Source organism: Xenopus tropicalis, chromosome 8 (assembly GCF_000004195.4).
Source record: "Xenopus tropicalis strain Nigerian chromosome 8, UCB_Xtro_10.0, whole genome shotgun sequence".
In the NCBI taxonomy this organism is placed as follows: domain Eukaryota; kingdom Metazoa; phylum Chordata; class Amphibia; order Anura; family Pipidae; genus Xenopus; species Xenopus tropicalis.
In genome coordinates, this window is record NC_030684.2 from 124,557,889 (window position 1) to 124,575,306 (window position 17,418).

Genomic DNA, 17,418 nt, shown 5'->3' on the forward strand with positions numbered 1-17,418 from the left:
TGCCTGAAAGTATCTCACTGCTGGTATTTGTTTTAGAGCTCTGTTCATTACTTGTTTGTTTTTCATATATCATATTATTGTGGTTTATTGTGTTGTGTTATACTTTTTTGAGACATACTTTGGTGTTGCATTCAGGTTTTACAAGTATAATATAGCACTTAGGGATAAATATACAGCCCAGTAGTGCCAGGCTAGATGCCAGGATTGCAAATATTTCCACTGCCACAACATATTTGCCCTTAGTGCTCATGTAGGCTGGAATAAAAGAGACCCACACGCTGCAGAACACCAACATGCTGAAGGTGATAAACTTGGCTTCATTGAAACTATTGGGCAAGTTCCTTGCAAGGAAAGCAATGATGAAACAGACACAGGCCAGAATTCCAGTAAATCCCAGGACACAATAAAATCCAAAGACTGATCCTTCATTACATTGAGCAATTATCATCCCAACTTCATCCTCCATATTATAGTAAGGAAATGGGGGGGAGGTTCCCAACCAACAAGCACATATTGTCACTTGTAAAATGGAACAAATAAATATGACAGAATTAGGCACACGGGATCCCACCCAGTTTCTACACTTGCTTGCTGGCTTGGTGACACTGAAAGCAATAATTACTGTAATAGTCTTGGCCAAGATTGATGAAAGAGAAATGGAGAAGGTGACACCAAAGACTGTTTGCCTAAGAACACATGTCACTCGGATAGGATGCCCAAGGAATAACAAGTTACAGAGAAAGCAAGTCTTTAGGGAAAAGAGTAAAATGTAACTAAGATCCCGGTTATTCGATCTCACAATTGGAGTTTTTCTGTATTTTGTAAAAATTAACGACACAAAGCAGGTAAGAAGAAAAAATATTATTGATAACAATGCCAGCGAGGTACCCAGTGGTTCTTCATATGATAAGTAAATTATGACTTTATACACACACGTGTCCCTGTTGGTATTAGACCACTGGTTTTCTGGACATTTGACACATTCTTCCATGTCTGTAATCAGAATTAATAGAAATATTTACTGACACAAAATACGTAAGCCTGGAATAATGTCCCATAAACATGCTTATACTGCATAGTAGAGATGCATTAATCTGACTGATTTCCCTTCACCAAGAGATTTCCAAAACACATTCAAGTCATTGGGAATTTTTTTGCAGTAACTTTATCCATTCCACGCAACTTTTTTGCAGCCATTGGCGTTTATAGACATACTTATTCGGTGAAACCTGGCAAAAATCAGAAGCCAGGACAATAGCTGATCAGATTCCAAACTACACACCGGGTTTTGCTCTTCTTGGGGCTCATCAGTGTAGTGCAATGTTTTTTGATAAGCTTAGCTTGGTCAAAAGGGTTGAGGAGACCAGCTCATATAAATATGCAATTAAACACAAGGACTTCTGGGAAATAATCCCAAAAAGCTCCAAGAAAATCTGTTCTGTTTTTAAACAGCAGCTAGTATTAAAACAATTTGCAATGTAAGTACAGGTATGGGATACGCTTCACTCTGTTTGTCTGGAGGCTCCCAGTCGTTCCTATTGACTTATATGCTTGTGTAGTGGTGAACTATAACCTTAAGCTTAAACTTAAATTTAATGGTTTCTTATAACAAGCCAAACGCTCACCAAATTAGACTACAGGTCCGGGTGCTTATGCCCCGAACCTCTCGCTCTGTAGATATTCAGTCTTCATGTTAATGCAATTAGTATACTACGTACAGTTGTGAACGCTTAGATATACACTCACCGCTTCCTCTCAGTGGCCCGGGTGCAATGCCCCAGCAAGGGAAAACACAACCTCAAATCAGGTGTAGAAACATCACCGGCATGCACTCAACGGACTCCAGGACAGCGGTTGTAAAACTTCAAAAAGGCTTTATTTTTATTATCTTTGAAAAAAGCCTTTTTGAAGTTTTACAACCGCTGTCCTGGAGTCCGTTGAGTGCATGCCGATGATGTTTCTACACCTGATTTGAGACAGGTATGGGATGCCTTATCCAGAAACCCATAATCCATTATCCAGAAAGCTCTGAATTACGGAAAGTCCGTCTCCCATAGACTCTATTTTAATCAAATAATACAGAATTTTAAAACTGATTTCCTTTTTCTCTGTAGTAATAAAACAGTACCTTGTAATTGATCCCAACTAAGATATAATTACCCCTTATTGGGGGCAGAACAGCCCTATTGGGTTTATTTAATAGTTAAATGATTCCCTTTCTCTGTAATAATAAAACAGTACCTGTACTTGATCCCAACTAAAATATAATTACCCCTTATTGGGGGCAGAACAGTCCTATTGGGTTTATTTAATGGTTAAATGATTCCCTTTTCTCTGTAATAATAAAACAGTACCTGTACTTGATCCCAACTAAGATATAATTACCCCTTATTGGGGGCAGAACAGCCCTATTGGGTTTATTTAATAGTTAAATGATTCCCTTTTCTCTGTAATAATAAAACAGTACCTGTACTTGATCCCAACTAAGATATAATTACCCCTTATTGGGGCAGAACAGCCCTATTGGGTTTATTTAATAGTTAAATGATTCCCTTTTCTCTGTAATAATAAAACAGTACCTGTACTTGATCCCAACTAAGATATAATTACCCCTTATTGGGGCAGAACAGCCCTATTGGGTTTATTTAATGGTTAAATGATTCCCTTTTCTCTGTAATAATAAAACAGTACCTGTAATTGATCCCAACTAAGATATAATTACTCCTTATTGGATGCAAAACAATCCTATTGGGTTTAATTAATGTTTTATTGATTTTTTAGTAGACTTAAGGTATGGAGATCCAGATTACAGAAAGACCCCTCATCTGGAATACCCTTGGTCCCGAGCATTCTGGATAACCTGTACTATACCTGACCTTTTTTTATAGATGCATAAGTGACTATATTTTTGTGTGTTTTTTTTTTAACCTATACAAAGTTAACAAAAATACACATAATTTAAATGCCCCCTTAATTGTAGCTGTTGAATTATTATTATTTATTTATTCATATAGCATCAACATCATTCACATTGGTACCTGTCACAGGAAGGTCAGAACTAGATGTAGAGAGAAGATGCATGTGGCTAGGGTGCAATAGTGGCAATAGTAGGGGGGCACCCTAGGCACATATCTCTTCTGAATGGCTTCACCTACTGTTGTTCCAGCCCTGGAGATAGCATAATAACAATGGAAAGTTTTTGATATTGTCAAGTTGAAACAGGCATGAGTGAGTAAGCAAGGGGAGGAGGGGCTTGAGACTATTTTTCAGACAATTAAGATTACAAAAAAAGGTTTGATTTGCCCAGAATGTATTTTTCCTATTTTAAAAACATTTTTCTCACCTGTTTGATTGGATATTTCACCCTCCAGGCAAGGGATGCAGTCATAACAACATGTGGGGCGTCCTACTCTAGGGGTCTTTCTGTACCCTGGAAGGCAGGTTTCACTGCAGGTTGAACGTGGAGTCTACAAAGATAGATACATTTTTATTTCATTCTTGTATTTTCAGTCCAGTTTGATCCTAAAAAGGATTCACAATATTTTTGCTCTACTGTGAAATGAGCTCAACTGCATACTAGCTCTCTTCTCATTCATACATAAACCATAGGCTCACCAATATACCTGTAAAAAAGCCAAAGTAATTAAATGTAATGAAATTCAATTAATGTTCTTTAAAATATGTTCTTGCATAAAAAAACACTAGGCTTGAGGTGACACTAAGGGGCTGATTTACGAAGACACGAATTCGAATCCAAATTGGAAAAATTCCGATTGGAAAACGAACATTTTGCGACTTTTTCGTATTTTTTGCGATTTTTTCGGCGCCTTTACGACTTTTCGGAAATTGTTGCGACTTTTTCATTACCAATACGATTTTCGCGAAAAAACACGAGTTTTTCGTAGCCATTACGATTCGCTCGTATCTTGTCGCTACTTTTTCGTGTTGAGCGCTCGTAAACAGCGGCCGAAACTTTCAGACTTAGCATGATTTTGGAAGCCTCCCATAGGACTCAATGGCACCCTGTAGCTCCAACCTGGCCCAAGAAAAGTCACCATACTGAAGCTTGAATGAATCCGAACGCTACGAAAAAATCGCAACATTTTGCGCAACTTTCGGAATGGCTACGAAAAAGGCGCCACTTTTCGCGCAAGTTTTAACGCTACGAAAAAATCGCCAGATGGCAACGAAAAAGTTGTGATAATTTTCCGAAAAAATCACCAAATACCGATCATTACGAAAAAAACGCAATCGGACGCATTCGGCCAGTTCATGAGTAAGTAAATGGGCCCCTAAGGGATCTATTCATTAACGTACAAGTTCAAATCCCAAAATGGAAAAAATTTGGATTAAATATAATAATCTCTGATGAAAAAGTCCCACAACTATACGAAAAAGTCGCAGAAAATACACACAGTACTATCAAATACAAGTTTTTTGTATTTCGTACCTGTTGTACTTTAATAAATAGGCCCCTTAGGGGCAAAGTCCGAATTAGTACGTATGAGAAAAATTTTAGAACTTTACGTATTTTCTACGATATTTACATTAAATTCCACAACTTTTTCGGGCTTTGCGTCAATTTGTGCGACACAATCGCATTTGTCGCAACAAGTATGAAAGTTTCGGATTTATTTAAGTTTCGGTATCGTGACTATCTTTTGGCCAGGTTGTAGCTGCAGAGTGCAATTGAGCCCTATGGGAGACTTTCCTTGGGCCAGGTTGGAGCTGCAGAGTGCCATTGAGCCCTATGGGAGACTTTCCTTGGGCCAGGTTGGAGCTGCAGAGTGCCATTGAGCCCTATGGGAGACTTTCCTTGGGCCGGGTTGGAGCTGCAGAGTGCCATTGAGCCCTATGGGAGACTTTCCTTGGGCCAGGTTGGAGCTGCAGAGTGCCATTGAGCCCTATGGGAGACTTTCCTTGGGCCAGGTTGGAGCTGCAGAGTGCCATTGAGCCCTATGGGAGACTTTCCTTGGGCCGGGTTGGAGCTGCAGAGTGCCATTGAGCCCTATGGGAGACTTTCCTTGGGCCAGGTTGGAGCTGCAGAGTGCCATTGAGCCCTATGGGAGACTTTCCCTGGGCCGGGTTGGAGCTGCAGAGTGCCATTGAGCCCTATGGGAGACTATCCTTGGGCCAGGTTGGAGCTGCAGAGTGCCATTGAGCCCTATGGGAGACTTTCCTTGGGCCAGGTTGGAGCTGCAGAGTGCCATTGAGCCCTATGGGAGACTTTCCCTGGGCCGGGTTGGAGCTGCAGAGTGCCATTGAGCCCTATGGGAGACTATCCTTGGGCCAGGTTGGAGCTGCAGAGTGCCATTGAGCCCTATGGGAGACTTTCCTTGGGCCGGGTTGGAGCTGCAGAGTGCCATTGAGCCCTATGGGAGACTGTCCTTGGGCTGGGTTGGAGCTGCAGAGTGCCATTGAGCCCTATGGGAGACTTTCCTTGGGCCGGGTTGGAGCTGCAGAGTGCCATTGAGCCCTATGGGAGACTGTCCTTGGGCTGGGTTGGAGCTGCAGAGTGCCATTGAGCCCTATGGGAGACTTTCCTTGGGCCGGGTTGGAGCTGCAGAGTGCCATTGAGCCCTATGGGAGACTTTCCTTGGGCTGGGTTGGAGCTGCAGAGTGCCATTGAGCCCTATGGGAGACTTTCCTTGGGCCGGGTTGGAGCTGCAGAGTGCCATTGAGCCCTATGGGAGACTTTCCTTGGGCCGGGTTGGAGCTGCAGAGTGCCATTGAGCCCTATGGGAGACTTTCAAAATCATGCACTGAAGGATCAAAGTCAGAAAGGTTTTCCTGCCCTTTCCGATCGTTTGGATAATAAAATTTCGTAACCTTCGGATCGCACCACGATATTTCACACAACCACATTACAAATTTTCATGCAATTAATGCACATCAGAAATTATCGTATTTACTCCGAATTTTTGCCAATCATACTTTTAAACATCCGAAATTCGGACTTTGATAAACCTGCCCTTTTTCCTTGTGTATTTACCCACAAAACTGACTTGACCCGGATTGGTGTAGTGATGCCATTTTCCCAAAAATTCAATAAAGAAAAACTTGTGGCACATCTTGCCCCATGATTTACAAAGCACGCATTAATCTTCATGCACATCAGTAAATTATGCACAAGTAGTGGCACAGTGCATTTTGAAGGAGCAAAATGGAATTCTGTGGAAAATGTACAAAACATTAAGATTTGCAATTGTGCTCATTAATGAACCTTTATATCTCAAGAATAGGGATGAGCAAATTGTTTTACCAGGCATGGATTCGCTGCGGATTACCGCATTTCACCATTCTCAAATAGTTCTGCAAAAATTTGGTGCGAAAAAATTTGGCGTGCGTCAAAACAACTCGTAGTTGTGGAAAAATGGGCACGCTCACGTAAAAAAAATTGTGTGCGCCAAAATGGTTGCAACACCCACGTTTTGCTAATTTTTCGGTACTTTTGCTAAGCGAAACAGGACAGATTCGCTCATCACTACTCAAGAATAGAGGGTTAGCAGAGGGTTACTTTTACCTTGACCTCTCTTTACTTTTCACTATAACAAGGGTCTACTATTTTGTTTTGCCTTTTTTCCCCGGCTCAACTTTCTAACACTGTAATAAAACTTATATGAAATATATGACTAAGAATAAGGGAACAGTGTTCTTATTCCAATCACAATATAGTTGTTTAAATAATGCAATTTTTACCTGATTGAAGGCACTGCTCCACCTAATGAGGCTTTCACTAATAGTCAAGTTATGGAAGCCATGTTGGGGATTAAAGCTTCCAACTTTAATGCCATCTAGAGTGTCATTGAGGTACACAATCCAGTTTAAGATTTCAAATGTAATTGGCATGTTTCCATTTTCATCAAAAAATACTTCAGACCCTGCATTATTTGTGAAGTGCAGATTCTTCAAATAATTATGAAGCTGAAAAAAGATCAAATCAAATAAATTAAAATGCCATACAGCTTGAATAAATGACTTATGTCAAAATATTGTATAAATGTCCCTGTCTTGATTATAAGAGCACAAATTGTTTTCCTTTTTAAAGCATGAATCAGACAAAATATAGGTACAGGTATAGGACCCATTATCCAGAATGCTCAGGACCAAGGGTATTCCGGATAAGGGGTCTTTCCGTAATTTGGATCTTCATACCTTAAGTCTACTAAAAAATCAATAAAACATTAATTAACCCCAATAGGATTGTTTTGCATCCAATAAGGGGTAATTATATCTTAGTTGGGATCAAGTACAGGTACTGTTTTATTATTACAGAGAAAAGGGAATCATTTAACCATGAAATAAACCCAATATGGCTGTTCTGCCCCCAATAAGGGGTAATTATATCTAAGTTGGGATCAAGTACAGGTACTGTTTTATTATTACAGAGAAAAGGGAATCATTTAACCATGAAATAAACCCAATAGGGCTGTTCTGCCCCCAATAAGGATTAATTATATCTTAGTTGGGATCAAATACAAGGTACTGTTTTATTATTACAGAGAAAAGGGAATCATTTAACCATTAAATAAACCCAATAGGACTTATCTGCCCCCAATAAGGATTAATTATATCTTAGTTGGGATCAAGTACAGGTACTGTTTTATTATTACAGAGAAAAGGGAATCATTTAAACATGAAATAAACCCAATAGGGCTGTTCTGCCCCCAATAAGGATTAATTATATCTTAGTTGGGATCAAATACAAGGTACTGTTTTATTATTACAGAGAAAAGGGAATCATTTAACCATTAAATAAACCCAATAGGACTTATCTGCCCCCAATAAGGATTAATTATATCTTAGTTGGGATCAAGTACAGGTACTGTTTTATTATTACAGAGAAAAGGGAATCATTTAACCATGAAATAAACCCAATAGGGCTGTTCTGCCCCCAATAAGGGGTAATTATATCTTAGTTGGGATCAATTACAAGGTACTGTTTTATTACTACGGAAAGCCTGTCTCCCATAGACTCCATTTTAATCAAATAATTTAGATTTTTAAAATTTCCCTTTTCTCTGTAAAAATAAAACAGTCAAAAAAAATGTGTTGCCGTGTTAAATTAGGTGTGCAGTCATGTCAAAATAGGCACGGCCACGTCAACATGGGTGCGGTTCCGGCAAAAATGTCATGTGACAAATGCGTTTTGCGGATTTTTCCCCGTTTCACAAATTTTCTTGAAGTGTCGCAAGTTTTTCGGCAAAGTGAAACGGGACAGATTCGCTCGTCACTATTATAGAGCGGTTTCCCTGTCAGGAGTAACTTTTTCTCTGACACAAGGTACTAGCAGAAGGGATGGTAATAAATTCAGGAGTTGCCTAGTAACCAACAATGCTCCTAGCTAACTGGCCGGCAGCCATGGCCCACCACCCCCCACTGAGGATGGTTGCTGGTCAGACTTCATACTTCATGTATCTACGGAGAAATAGTATGCTCTACTGTACTACACATAGTGGGTTCTCCTTAGGGGCACTTTCATGAAAAAATCCACCAATGGCGAAATGCGGAAATTCACTGCGAATCTGTGCCTGGTGAAAAGGTTCGCTCATGGCTAATGAGAAATTATAGAGTTTTAGTTAATCTGCAAAGTTATTGTTTAAAAATATATAATGTGTTATTCAACTGACCTTCCAAGACTTAAAGTAATGTCCATCCCGTAGTTTGGTTGGATTGCTGGAATACATTGAGTGTAAGGCATTGGCTAAAGCATATACTGCGTTATATACACTGTAACTGTAGTAAGAAAGATCTGCATAGTGGAGTTTCTCTTTTCCTGTACATTTTTCAGGATCGCTTGCATTTTTTTTCCATTTACACTGGAAGAACCCAAACCATACGTTATCAATAAAAATATCCTTGGGATAAAGTTCAGGCTTTATGCCTCGAGTAAATTCTTCAAAATTCGGTATTGGGGTTTTATAAAGCGTGAAAGCAAGACTACCATTGAAAGGTTGAAATTTCAGCAAATATAAGTCAGAACCAGTAGAAACATCCCACTGAGAAGAAATGACCCACACCTTTTCTGGGACAGGGAACAAATACAATATCAGCTGTAAGGAAAACATGTAATTTCTGTCACCGTACACAATGATGACGTTGGTTGAGTTGATACTTTTGGCAATTCGTGGACCTCTGGTTTCGTCTAATAAATCCTTCAGAGGCAGAAATTCAAGGAAAGCCAGGCAGATACCATTTCTGGCAAAATCTTTTTGTAGCGTCTGGCTAATCTTTAAGCCGGATTCATCATCAGATACAAAGAGACCCACCCATGTCCAGTAAAAATATTTTAATAGTTGAACAATTGCCTCACACTGTAAATCGTCACTAGGGACTGTTCGGTAAAATGCAGGAAATTGTAGTTTGTCACTTAGTATTACGTCCAAAGATGAGTAGCTAACCTTGAGCAAAAATTGAATATTAGAATTAAACATTACATTTTAGAAACAGAGAAAGCTAGACTAAACCAAAGAACTGGTTTCTTCACTAACATACATCTCTGGGTGGGGACAGGGTCAGACTGGGGGTGCAGGGCCACCAGGGGCCCCATATCCCCCAAGATGCCCCCACTGGCCACATCCCACACACCCCCACAGTGGTCCCTACTGTGACCCCCCCAACCTCCAACAGGGGCACCCGCCCAACTTCCAACCCTGAGCGTGCGTAAGTAAACTGTGTCAGGGGAGGGACACCCTCCCGGTGGCCTCCCGGTGGCCCAGTACGACCCTGGGTGGGGAAAAAATGCACCCTTAATTTAGCTAAGCAATTCACAAGAAAGAACGGGCACACCAGTGCAATTTTTAGCATTTAGGGGAAACATGAGCAAAACCACCATATGCCAATGCATAGTTAGTGCTAACAGTAATTTTGCAAATATAAATAAGCATTTTGCAAAACTATTTAGCTAGTATTTTTCTCCTTCACACGGGGGTCATTTAGAAAATTTGCACAGTGAACATATTTGCCCTGCCCGTGTTTACATGTATAAAGCTTGGACAAGACTGTGCAAACATAATTGCAATTTTTTTATTCACAGTGCAAAAGCTTCTTAAATATATGTTATATTTGAAATTTGCAAATACTTATGCGCACGCTCTGCGTCCGAATTACAGCACGACTTTGGTGGCCAAAAAAAACCTTCCTAACAATGATTTCACAAATTGAGAAATTTAATTTGCAAAGTGAAAATTGCCACTATATTCATGCAGAATAAACCCCGCAAAGCGGGCTTGCTCACACAAACCACAATCTCATTTACAATTTTTGTGCAAAAGTTGCATTTCACTGCAATTCGCAAAAAAAAAAAAAATCAAAGACAGGCACAGCAGCATTTGAAAACATTCTCAAAACAACCATTTGCGGAAAAATGTTCTCTGTGCAAACTTTATAAATGACCCCCAAGAGTGTGCACATAATTTTGCAGAAATGGGATCCATTAAGTGAAGGTTTAGGACAAAGGGGGAGCTGGAGCCTAGTTTTTTCCCAGGTACATGCAAGCAGGAAAGTTGCTCCCTCCCATATCACACCTAGCTATAATTTACCAAGATTTCCTCATTCATGTCTGGAACATTAGTTGTATTATATTGTTCAATAAATGATTGTTTATCATTGATACAGCATTAAGGAGTTTTGTTGCACCACCAGATTAAATTTAGTCTTGGGGGATGCCTGCAGCCCCTGTCTTTTGCCTTTTTCCATGGAGGGAACTTCTAGTTGTCATTATTTGCTTAAAAATGGGTTTTAAGGCATTCTGTCATGGAAAAACATTTTTTTTTTCTAAAATACATCAATAAATATTGCTGCTTTTCAAAAGAGCAAGCAGATTTTTTTATATTTAATTTTGAAATTTGGCGTGGGGCTAGACAGCAGCCAATCAGCAGGACAATGGGAAGGGAGCAAGATAGCAGCTCCCAGTAGGTATCAGAATAGCACTCAATAGTAAGAAATCCAAGTCTGGCTTGGGACTCCTCCAGTTACATGGGAGTAGGAGAAACAATAGGTTAGCTGAAAGCAGTTCTGTGTGTAGCGCTGGCTGAAAGCTCAGACTCAGGCACAATGCACTGAGATGGCGCCTACACACCAATATTACAGCTACAAATACATTTGTTGGTTCAAGAATAACATTTAAAATGGTTGAGTGAATTATTTGCTAAGTAAAGAGTGTAATTTAGGAGTAAAAAGCACACCATAAAAATCATGGCAAAATCTATTTAACGAATGTCCTAAGTCAGTGACACACTAGGAAAACCAAATATAACCAATAAGCGGAATAAAAAGCTGAAAACAATGTCAATACTATCTGCCACCCTCTGGATCCCAAAGTTGCAAAATAACTTTCAAAACACTGTGGTGAAACTGTCAACAGACTGGGAAAAGTAGAAGGATACGTGTCTTTATTTATTCTCTACCTTTTACAATTAATTTGTTCATTTATTATTTGGTGCACAGAGAGGTATGAATTAAAAATACAAATCACCTACAAACATTTTACCTGTGGAATATGATACATTCCAAGCAGCCGTGCCAGGAGGATAGTGACTTTTGAGGATATGCCATCAACAACACCCACCAAGTTATGCATGGAACTACAGCAGAAGTTTGGCACTGGCATAGCGCCTCCGGATAACATGTCGAACATTCCAGCCATCACCCTTTCTTCATTTGCACAGGCATCGATAATATGAAAGCCGAGAGTGATATTAGGCAGCAGATCCTGATTTCTGTTAATTTCATTTATTGCAAACATGAAAGCCAAGACATTCTGGTAGTTTCTGATATTTAATCTGAAAGTATAAAGTAAATATTAGCTCAAAGGAAATTTTCTATTTGGCACAAAAAGGGGCCCATTTATGTAACAACAAATTTGTGGTTTTGCTAGTTAAAAGCACAAATGGAAAAAATTCAGAGTAACCACGATAATTTCTGATGAGCGAAAACTGCACAAAAATTATTTTCTTGGTCGTACGGAGATATTGTGGTTGCGTTCCGAAATTCACAAAACCTTTCTGGCTTTGAAACTTCAATGCATGATTTTGGAAGCCTCCCATAGGACTCAATGGCACTCTGCAGCTCCAACCCGGCCCAAGGAAAGTCTCCCATAGGGCTCAATGACACTCTGCAGCTCCAACCCGGCCCAAGGAAAGTCTCCCATAGGGCTCAATGGCACTCTGCAGATCCAACCCGGCCCAAGGAAAGTCTCCCATAGGGCTCAATGGCACTCTGCAGCTCCAACCTGGCCCAAGGAAAGTCTCCCATAGGGCTCAATGGCACTCTGCAGCTCCAACCCGGCTCAAGGAAAGTCTCCCATAGGGCTCAATGGCACTCTGCAGCTCCAACCCGGCCCAAGGAAAGTCTCCCTTAGGGCTCAATGGCACTCTGCAGCTCCAACCCGGCCCAAGGAAAGCCTCCCATAGGGCTCAATGACACTCTGCAGCTCCAACCCGGCCCAAGGAAAGCCTCCCATAGGGCTCAATGGCACTCTGCAGCTCCAACCCGGCCCAAGGAAAGTCTCCCATAGGGCTCAATGGCACTCTGCAGCTCCAACCCGGCCCAAGGAAAGTCTCCCTTAGGGCTCAATGGCACTCTGCAGCTCCAACCCGGCCCAAGGAAAGCCTCCCATAGGGCTCAATGACACTCTGCAGCTCCAACCCGGCCCAAGGAAAGCCTCCCATAGGGCTCAATGGCACTCTGCAGCTCCAACCCGGCCCAAGGAAAGCCTCCCATAGGGCTCAATGGCACTCTGCAGCTCCAACCCGGCCCAAGGAAAGCCTCCCATAGGGCTCAATGGCACTCTGCAGCTCCAACCCGGCCCAAGGAAAGCCTCCCATAGGGCTCAGTGGCACTCTGCAGCTCCAACCCGGCCCAAGGAAAGCCTCCCATAGGGCTCAGTGGCACTCTGCAGCTCCAACCTGGCCCAAGGAAAGTCTCCCATAGGGCTCAATGGCACTCTGCAGCTCCAACCTGGCCCAAGGAAAGTCTCCCATAGGGCTCAATGGCACTCTGCAGCTCCAACCCGGCCCAAGGAAAGTCTCCCATAGGGCTCAATGGCACTCTGCAGCTCCAACCTGGCCCAAGGTAAGCCTCCCATAGGGCTCAATGGCACTCTGTAGCTCCAACCTGGCCCAAGGAAAGTCTCCCATAGGACTCAATGGCACTCTGCAGCTCCAACCTGGCCCAAGGAAAGTCTCCCATAGGGCTCAATGGCACTCTGCAGCTCCAACCCGGCCCAAGGAAAGTCTCCCATAGGGCTCAATGGCACTCTGCAGCTCCAACCTGGCCCAAGGTAAGCCTCCCATAGGGCTCAATGGCACTCTGTAGCTCCAACCTGGCCCAAGGAAAGTCTCCCATAGGACTCAATGGCACTCTGCAGCTCCAACCCGGCCCAAGGAAAGTCTCCCATAGGGCTCAATGGCACTCTGCAGCTCCAACCCGGCCCAAGGAAAGTCTCCCATAGGGCTCAATGGCACTCTGCAGCTCCAACCCGGCCCAAGGAAAGTCTCCCATAGGGCTCAATGGCACTCTGCAGCTCCAACCCGGCCCAAGGAAAGTCTCCCATAGGGCTCAATGGCACTCTGCAGCTCCAACCCGGCCCAAGGAAAGCCTCCCATAGGGCTCAATGGCACTCTGCAGCTCCAACCCGGCCCAAGGAAAGTCTCCCTTAGGGCTCAATGGCACTCTGCAGCTCCAACCCGCCCCAAGGAAAGTCTCCCATAGGGCTCAATGGCACTCTGCAGCTCCAACCTGGCCAAAAGAAAGTCATAACACCAAAGCTTGAATGAATTCCCAAATGGTCGTAGTCTTTGCAAAAAAATACGACTTTTTTGTGGAAGTTAACGAAAACCACGAAAAAGTCCTACAATTTTAACGATATTATTGTGGTCATTACGAAAAGTCTAAAAATTAGAACATTTTTCTAAAAAAAAAATTGTGGTTTAATGAATGGGCCTCTATATGAAAATAATTTTTTTAGCCTTGCAGTATATTTGGATGAATAAATAGCAATAACATGGCATTATTGCTGCATTGTATCTATTACTGACAACAGCAAAGTACAGGTATACGACCCATTATCCAGAATAATCGGGACCAAGGGTATTCCGGATAAGGGGTCTTTCCATAATTTGTATCTCCATTCCTTAAGTCTACTAAAAAATCAATAAAACACTAAATAAACCCAATAGGGCTGTTCTGCCCCCAATAAGGGGTAATTATATCTTAGTTGGGATCAAGTACAGGTACTGTTTTATTATTACAGAGAAAAGGGAATCATTTAACCATTAAATAAACCCAATAGGGCTGTTCTGCCCCAATAAGGGGTAATTATATCTTAGTTGGGATCAAGTACAGGTACTGTTTTATTATTACAGAGAAAAGGGAATCATTTAACCATGAAATAAACCCAATAGGGCTGTTCTGCCCCCAATAAGGGGTAATTATATCTTAGTTGGGATCAAGTACAGGTACTGTTTTATTATTACAGAGAAAAAGGAAATCTGTTTTAAAATTCTGAATTATTTGATTAAAATAGAGTCTATGGGAGATGGGCTTTCCGTAATTCGGAGCTTTCTGGATAACGGGTTTCCGGATTAGGGATCTGGATAACGGGTTTCCGGATAAGGGATCCCATACCTGTATTAGTAGATACTTACAAATTACAATATGTAACATTTTCATATGGTTTTTCATTGAAATGTCTTTTAAAATTCGTCACAGATGACCACACAGTAATGAACCCCCCAATAATCAAGTCCCCATCCATACAATAATTAGGGGTATATTTCAATGTCAGAGTGCATTTAGGGTTGGTTAATTTGCCAACGACGTGCGGAAAGATCATCAGAAGGATTAGTTTGCAGAGAGAAACCTCCATTGCAGAATCTCTAGCCACAGCAGCTCACACTCTTTACGCTGATGTCCTCAGTGAAATAGACGCTTCTCCGAATACCCATGCTGCCTATTTAACTACTCACAGTGACATTATTGTAAAATGACAGGCATATAATTTTCTAGATTAACATTAGAATAAATTATACCTTCCAAATATTTCTATACCAAATAACAATTCTATAATTATATCTCAAAGCAATTAGCATTATATAGTTATACTAATAAAACTCTTGCTAAAATTGAAAAAATCAATAACATCTTACATTATATAGGAATAACTAGAACTTGTATTGATTTATTTTTTTCTGCTTGTTGGATCATGTAGCTTTTTAATCAGCATTTTAATGTTAGCAACTATTTGTTTGCTCAGTTACCCTAGCAACCAGGATATCATTTTATTGAGAGACTGAACGATGAACTGGACATACGTAAAAATTACGATAAAATTGTAGCCTCGGAGAGCCTTCGTTTTTTGGATGCAGGGTCAGTGACCCCCCATTTGATAGCTAAAAAGAGGCAAATGGCAAATAAAAAAGTAAAATTAATAAAAATACATAGAAAAGTTGATAAGAATATAACATTCACATATTAAAAGTTAACTTAAATGAAGCTGCATCAGGAAGGCTAAACATACACTATTTAAATGGGTACTGCCACGATTATAAAAAAATCGGTGGGGAAATTTGCAGATATTGTTTGACTTAAGAATTGCTTTCTGTATTTGTCATGCTAGTGTTTTTCTGCCTGTGACATCATCCAGCCCGGTTACTAACTGGAGAGAAATGCGATTGGCTGGGAGCCCCAGTGCACTTTAAGGAAAGAGGAGGACCCAGGGAGTGTCTGGTTTTGGAGCCAAAACCAGGGGGTGGGCCAGCAGAGGTTATAAGGGAGCCCTGGTGCAGCAACCAGCAAGAGCCAGATCTGGAGAGCAGAAAGACAGAGTAAAAGGCTGTTTGTGTTCTGCTAGCATTGAGTTCCAGCCATATAAATGGGGAGATATGCTTAGCTGCTGTTGGATACCTTTATCTCCTCGATGAGTAATCCATCTGAAAGAGAGGTTTTGGAAGGCCCTAGTGTGTGTCCCCTGTGTGAGGACAGGTGTTTCTTGTGTGCCTCCTATGTGGGAGCAACTGCCTATTCCAAAGGGAGAGGTACTTTGGGGCAGGTAGCGCTACCTGGGGGAACTGAAAGAGCTCTGGGGAAGGGACTTTGCCAGGGACTGAACTGAACACGGGTATTTCCTCCAGGAGAAGAGTGTGGGACTGTGTCCTGTGTATGGAAAGCTGCCACAAGGGACACTGTACAAGAATCTATTTGACACCACTGATGGAGAAAATTAAACTTTTTTTTTTAAAGATTTTCTTTATTATAGGTTTTCAAAAAGAAACAACTTGCTTAGAAGAAGAAGAAAGAAGAAAGAAAGAGGGACAGAAGAGGTTGGGGCTGCGAACAATGCCCCTGGGTGGTGAAGGGGGGGGGTATAAAAGAGGGGGGGGGTAGGGGGGGTGTGGTGGGCTTCCTTGTGTGGCTTGTATGTTTGTATTTATTCAGGTTCGCGCCATGGCCCATTAAGGTGTTTCCGAATAAAGAAAGTTGTATTCAAAGCTTCCCGTCTCGTCTTTTCATTGTGTCCTTGTTTTGTCTATATCCATCTGTTTTCCTTTTGTTATGTCCTGCTTGGGGAATATATCAGCCTTAGTGGTCAGTGAGCGTCTACCAGCCATTTATCCCATATCATGCTGAATTTGCCTGGGCATCCTCTGGCCAGGTACGTTAGCTTTTGACTGGGGAGAGTGTCATTAACCAGCTTTTTCCAAAAGCTCAGGGTGGGTGGTGCCGTTGCTTTCCAGGTCATTAGGATGGCCTTTTTGGCAAAGTGCAGGATTTGGAGAAGGCATAGTTCCTCATATTTATTTAGTGACAGTCCTTCTGTATGTCTGAGCAGACACAGGGTGGAGGAGTGAACATTTGGAAGTCCCAGGGCTGTTGCGCAATAGGCCCGTATTTCTGACCAAAATCGCTTTATCTCAGGGCATTCCCAGAATATGTGCATATAGTTACCTTGCTCTGTGTTGCATTTTGGGAAAACATCCGGGTGCTACAGCCTGTCAGGTATACACGGTTAAGAAACTTAGGGGCACATTTACTAAGCCACGAACGGGCCAAATGCGTCCGATTGCGTTTTTTTTGTAATGATCGGTATTTTGCGGAAAAATGCCGCAACTTTTTCGTTACTAATACGATTTGTGCGAAAAAATGCGAGTTTTTCGTAGCCATTATGAAAGTTGAGCAAAATCTGGCGATTTTTCGTAGCGTTAAAACTTGCGCAAAAAGTTCCGCTTTTTTCGTAGCATTTAAACTTAAAAGGTGCGACGTTTCGCGCAAGTTTTAACGCTACGAAAAAAGCGCAACTTTTCGCTCAAGTTTTAACGCTACGAAAAAATCGCTAGATTTTGCGCAACTTTCGGAATGGCTACGAAAAACTTGAGTTTTTTCGCGCAAATCGTATTGGTAACGAAAAAGTCGTAAAGA

At 41.6% G+C, this 17,418-nt stretch overlaps 1 protein-coding gene across 1 annotated transcript; it reads right to left on the reverse strand.

Moving 5' to 3' along the window:
• Positions 1 to 97: 97 nt before the first annotated feature.
• On the reverse strand, positions 98 to 16,964 carry LOC100494787 (vomeronasal type-2 receptor 26). The gene is made up of 6 exons (XM_012954047.3): positions 16,948 to 16,964; positions 11,492 to 11,783; positions 8,631 to 9,401; positions 6,700 to 6,924; positions 3,344 to 3,467; positions 98 to 993 (listed from the first exon to the last, which is right to left on the reverse strand). The coding sequence occupies exons 1-6, from the start codon at positions 16,962 to 16,964 to the stop codon at positions 98 to 100; spliced, it is 2,325 nt and encodes a 774-aa protein (XP_012809501.3).
• Positions 16,965 to 17,418: the final 454 nt, after the last annotated feature.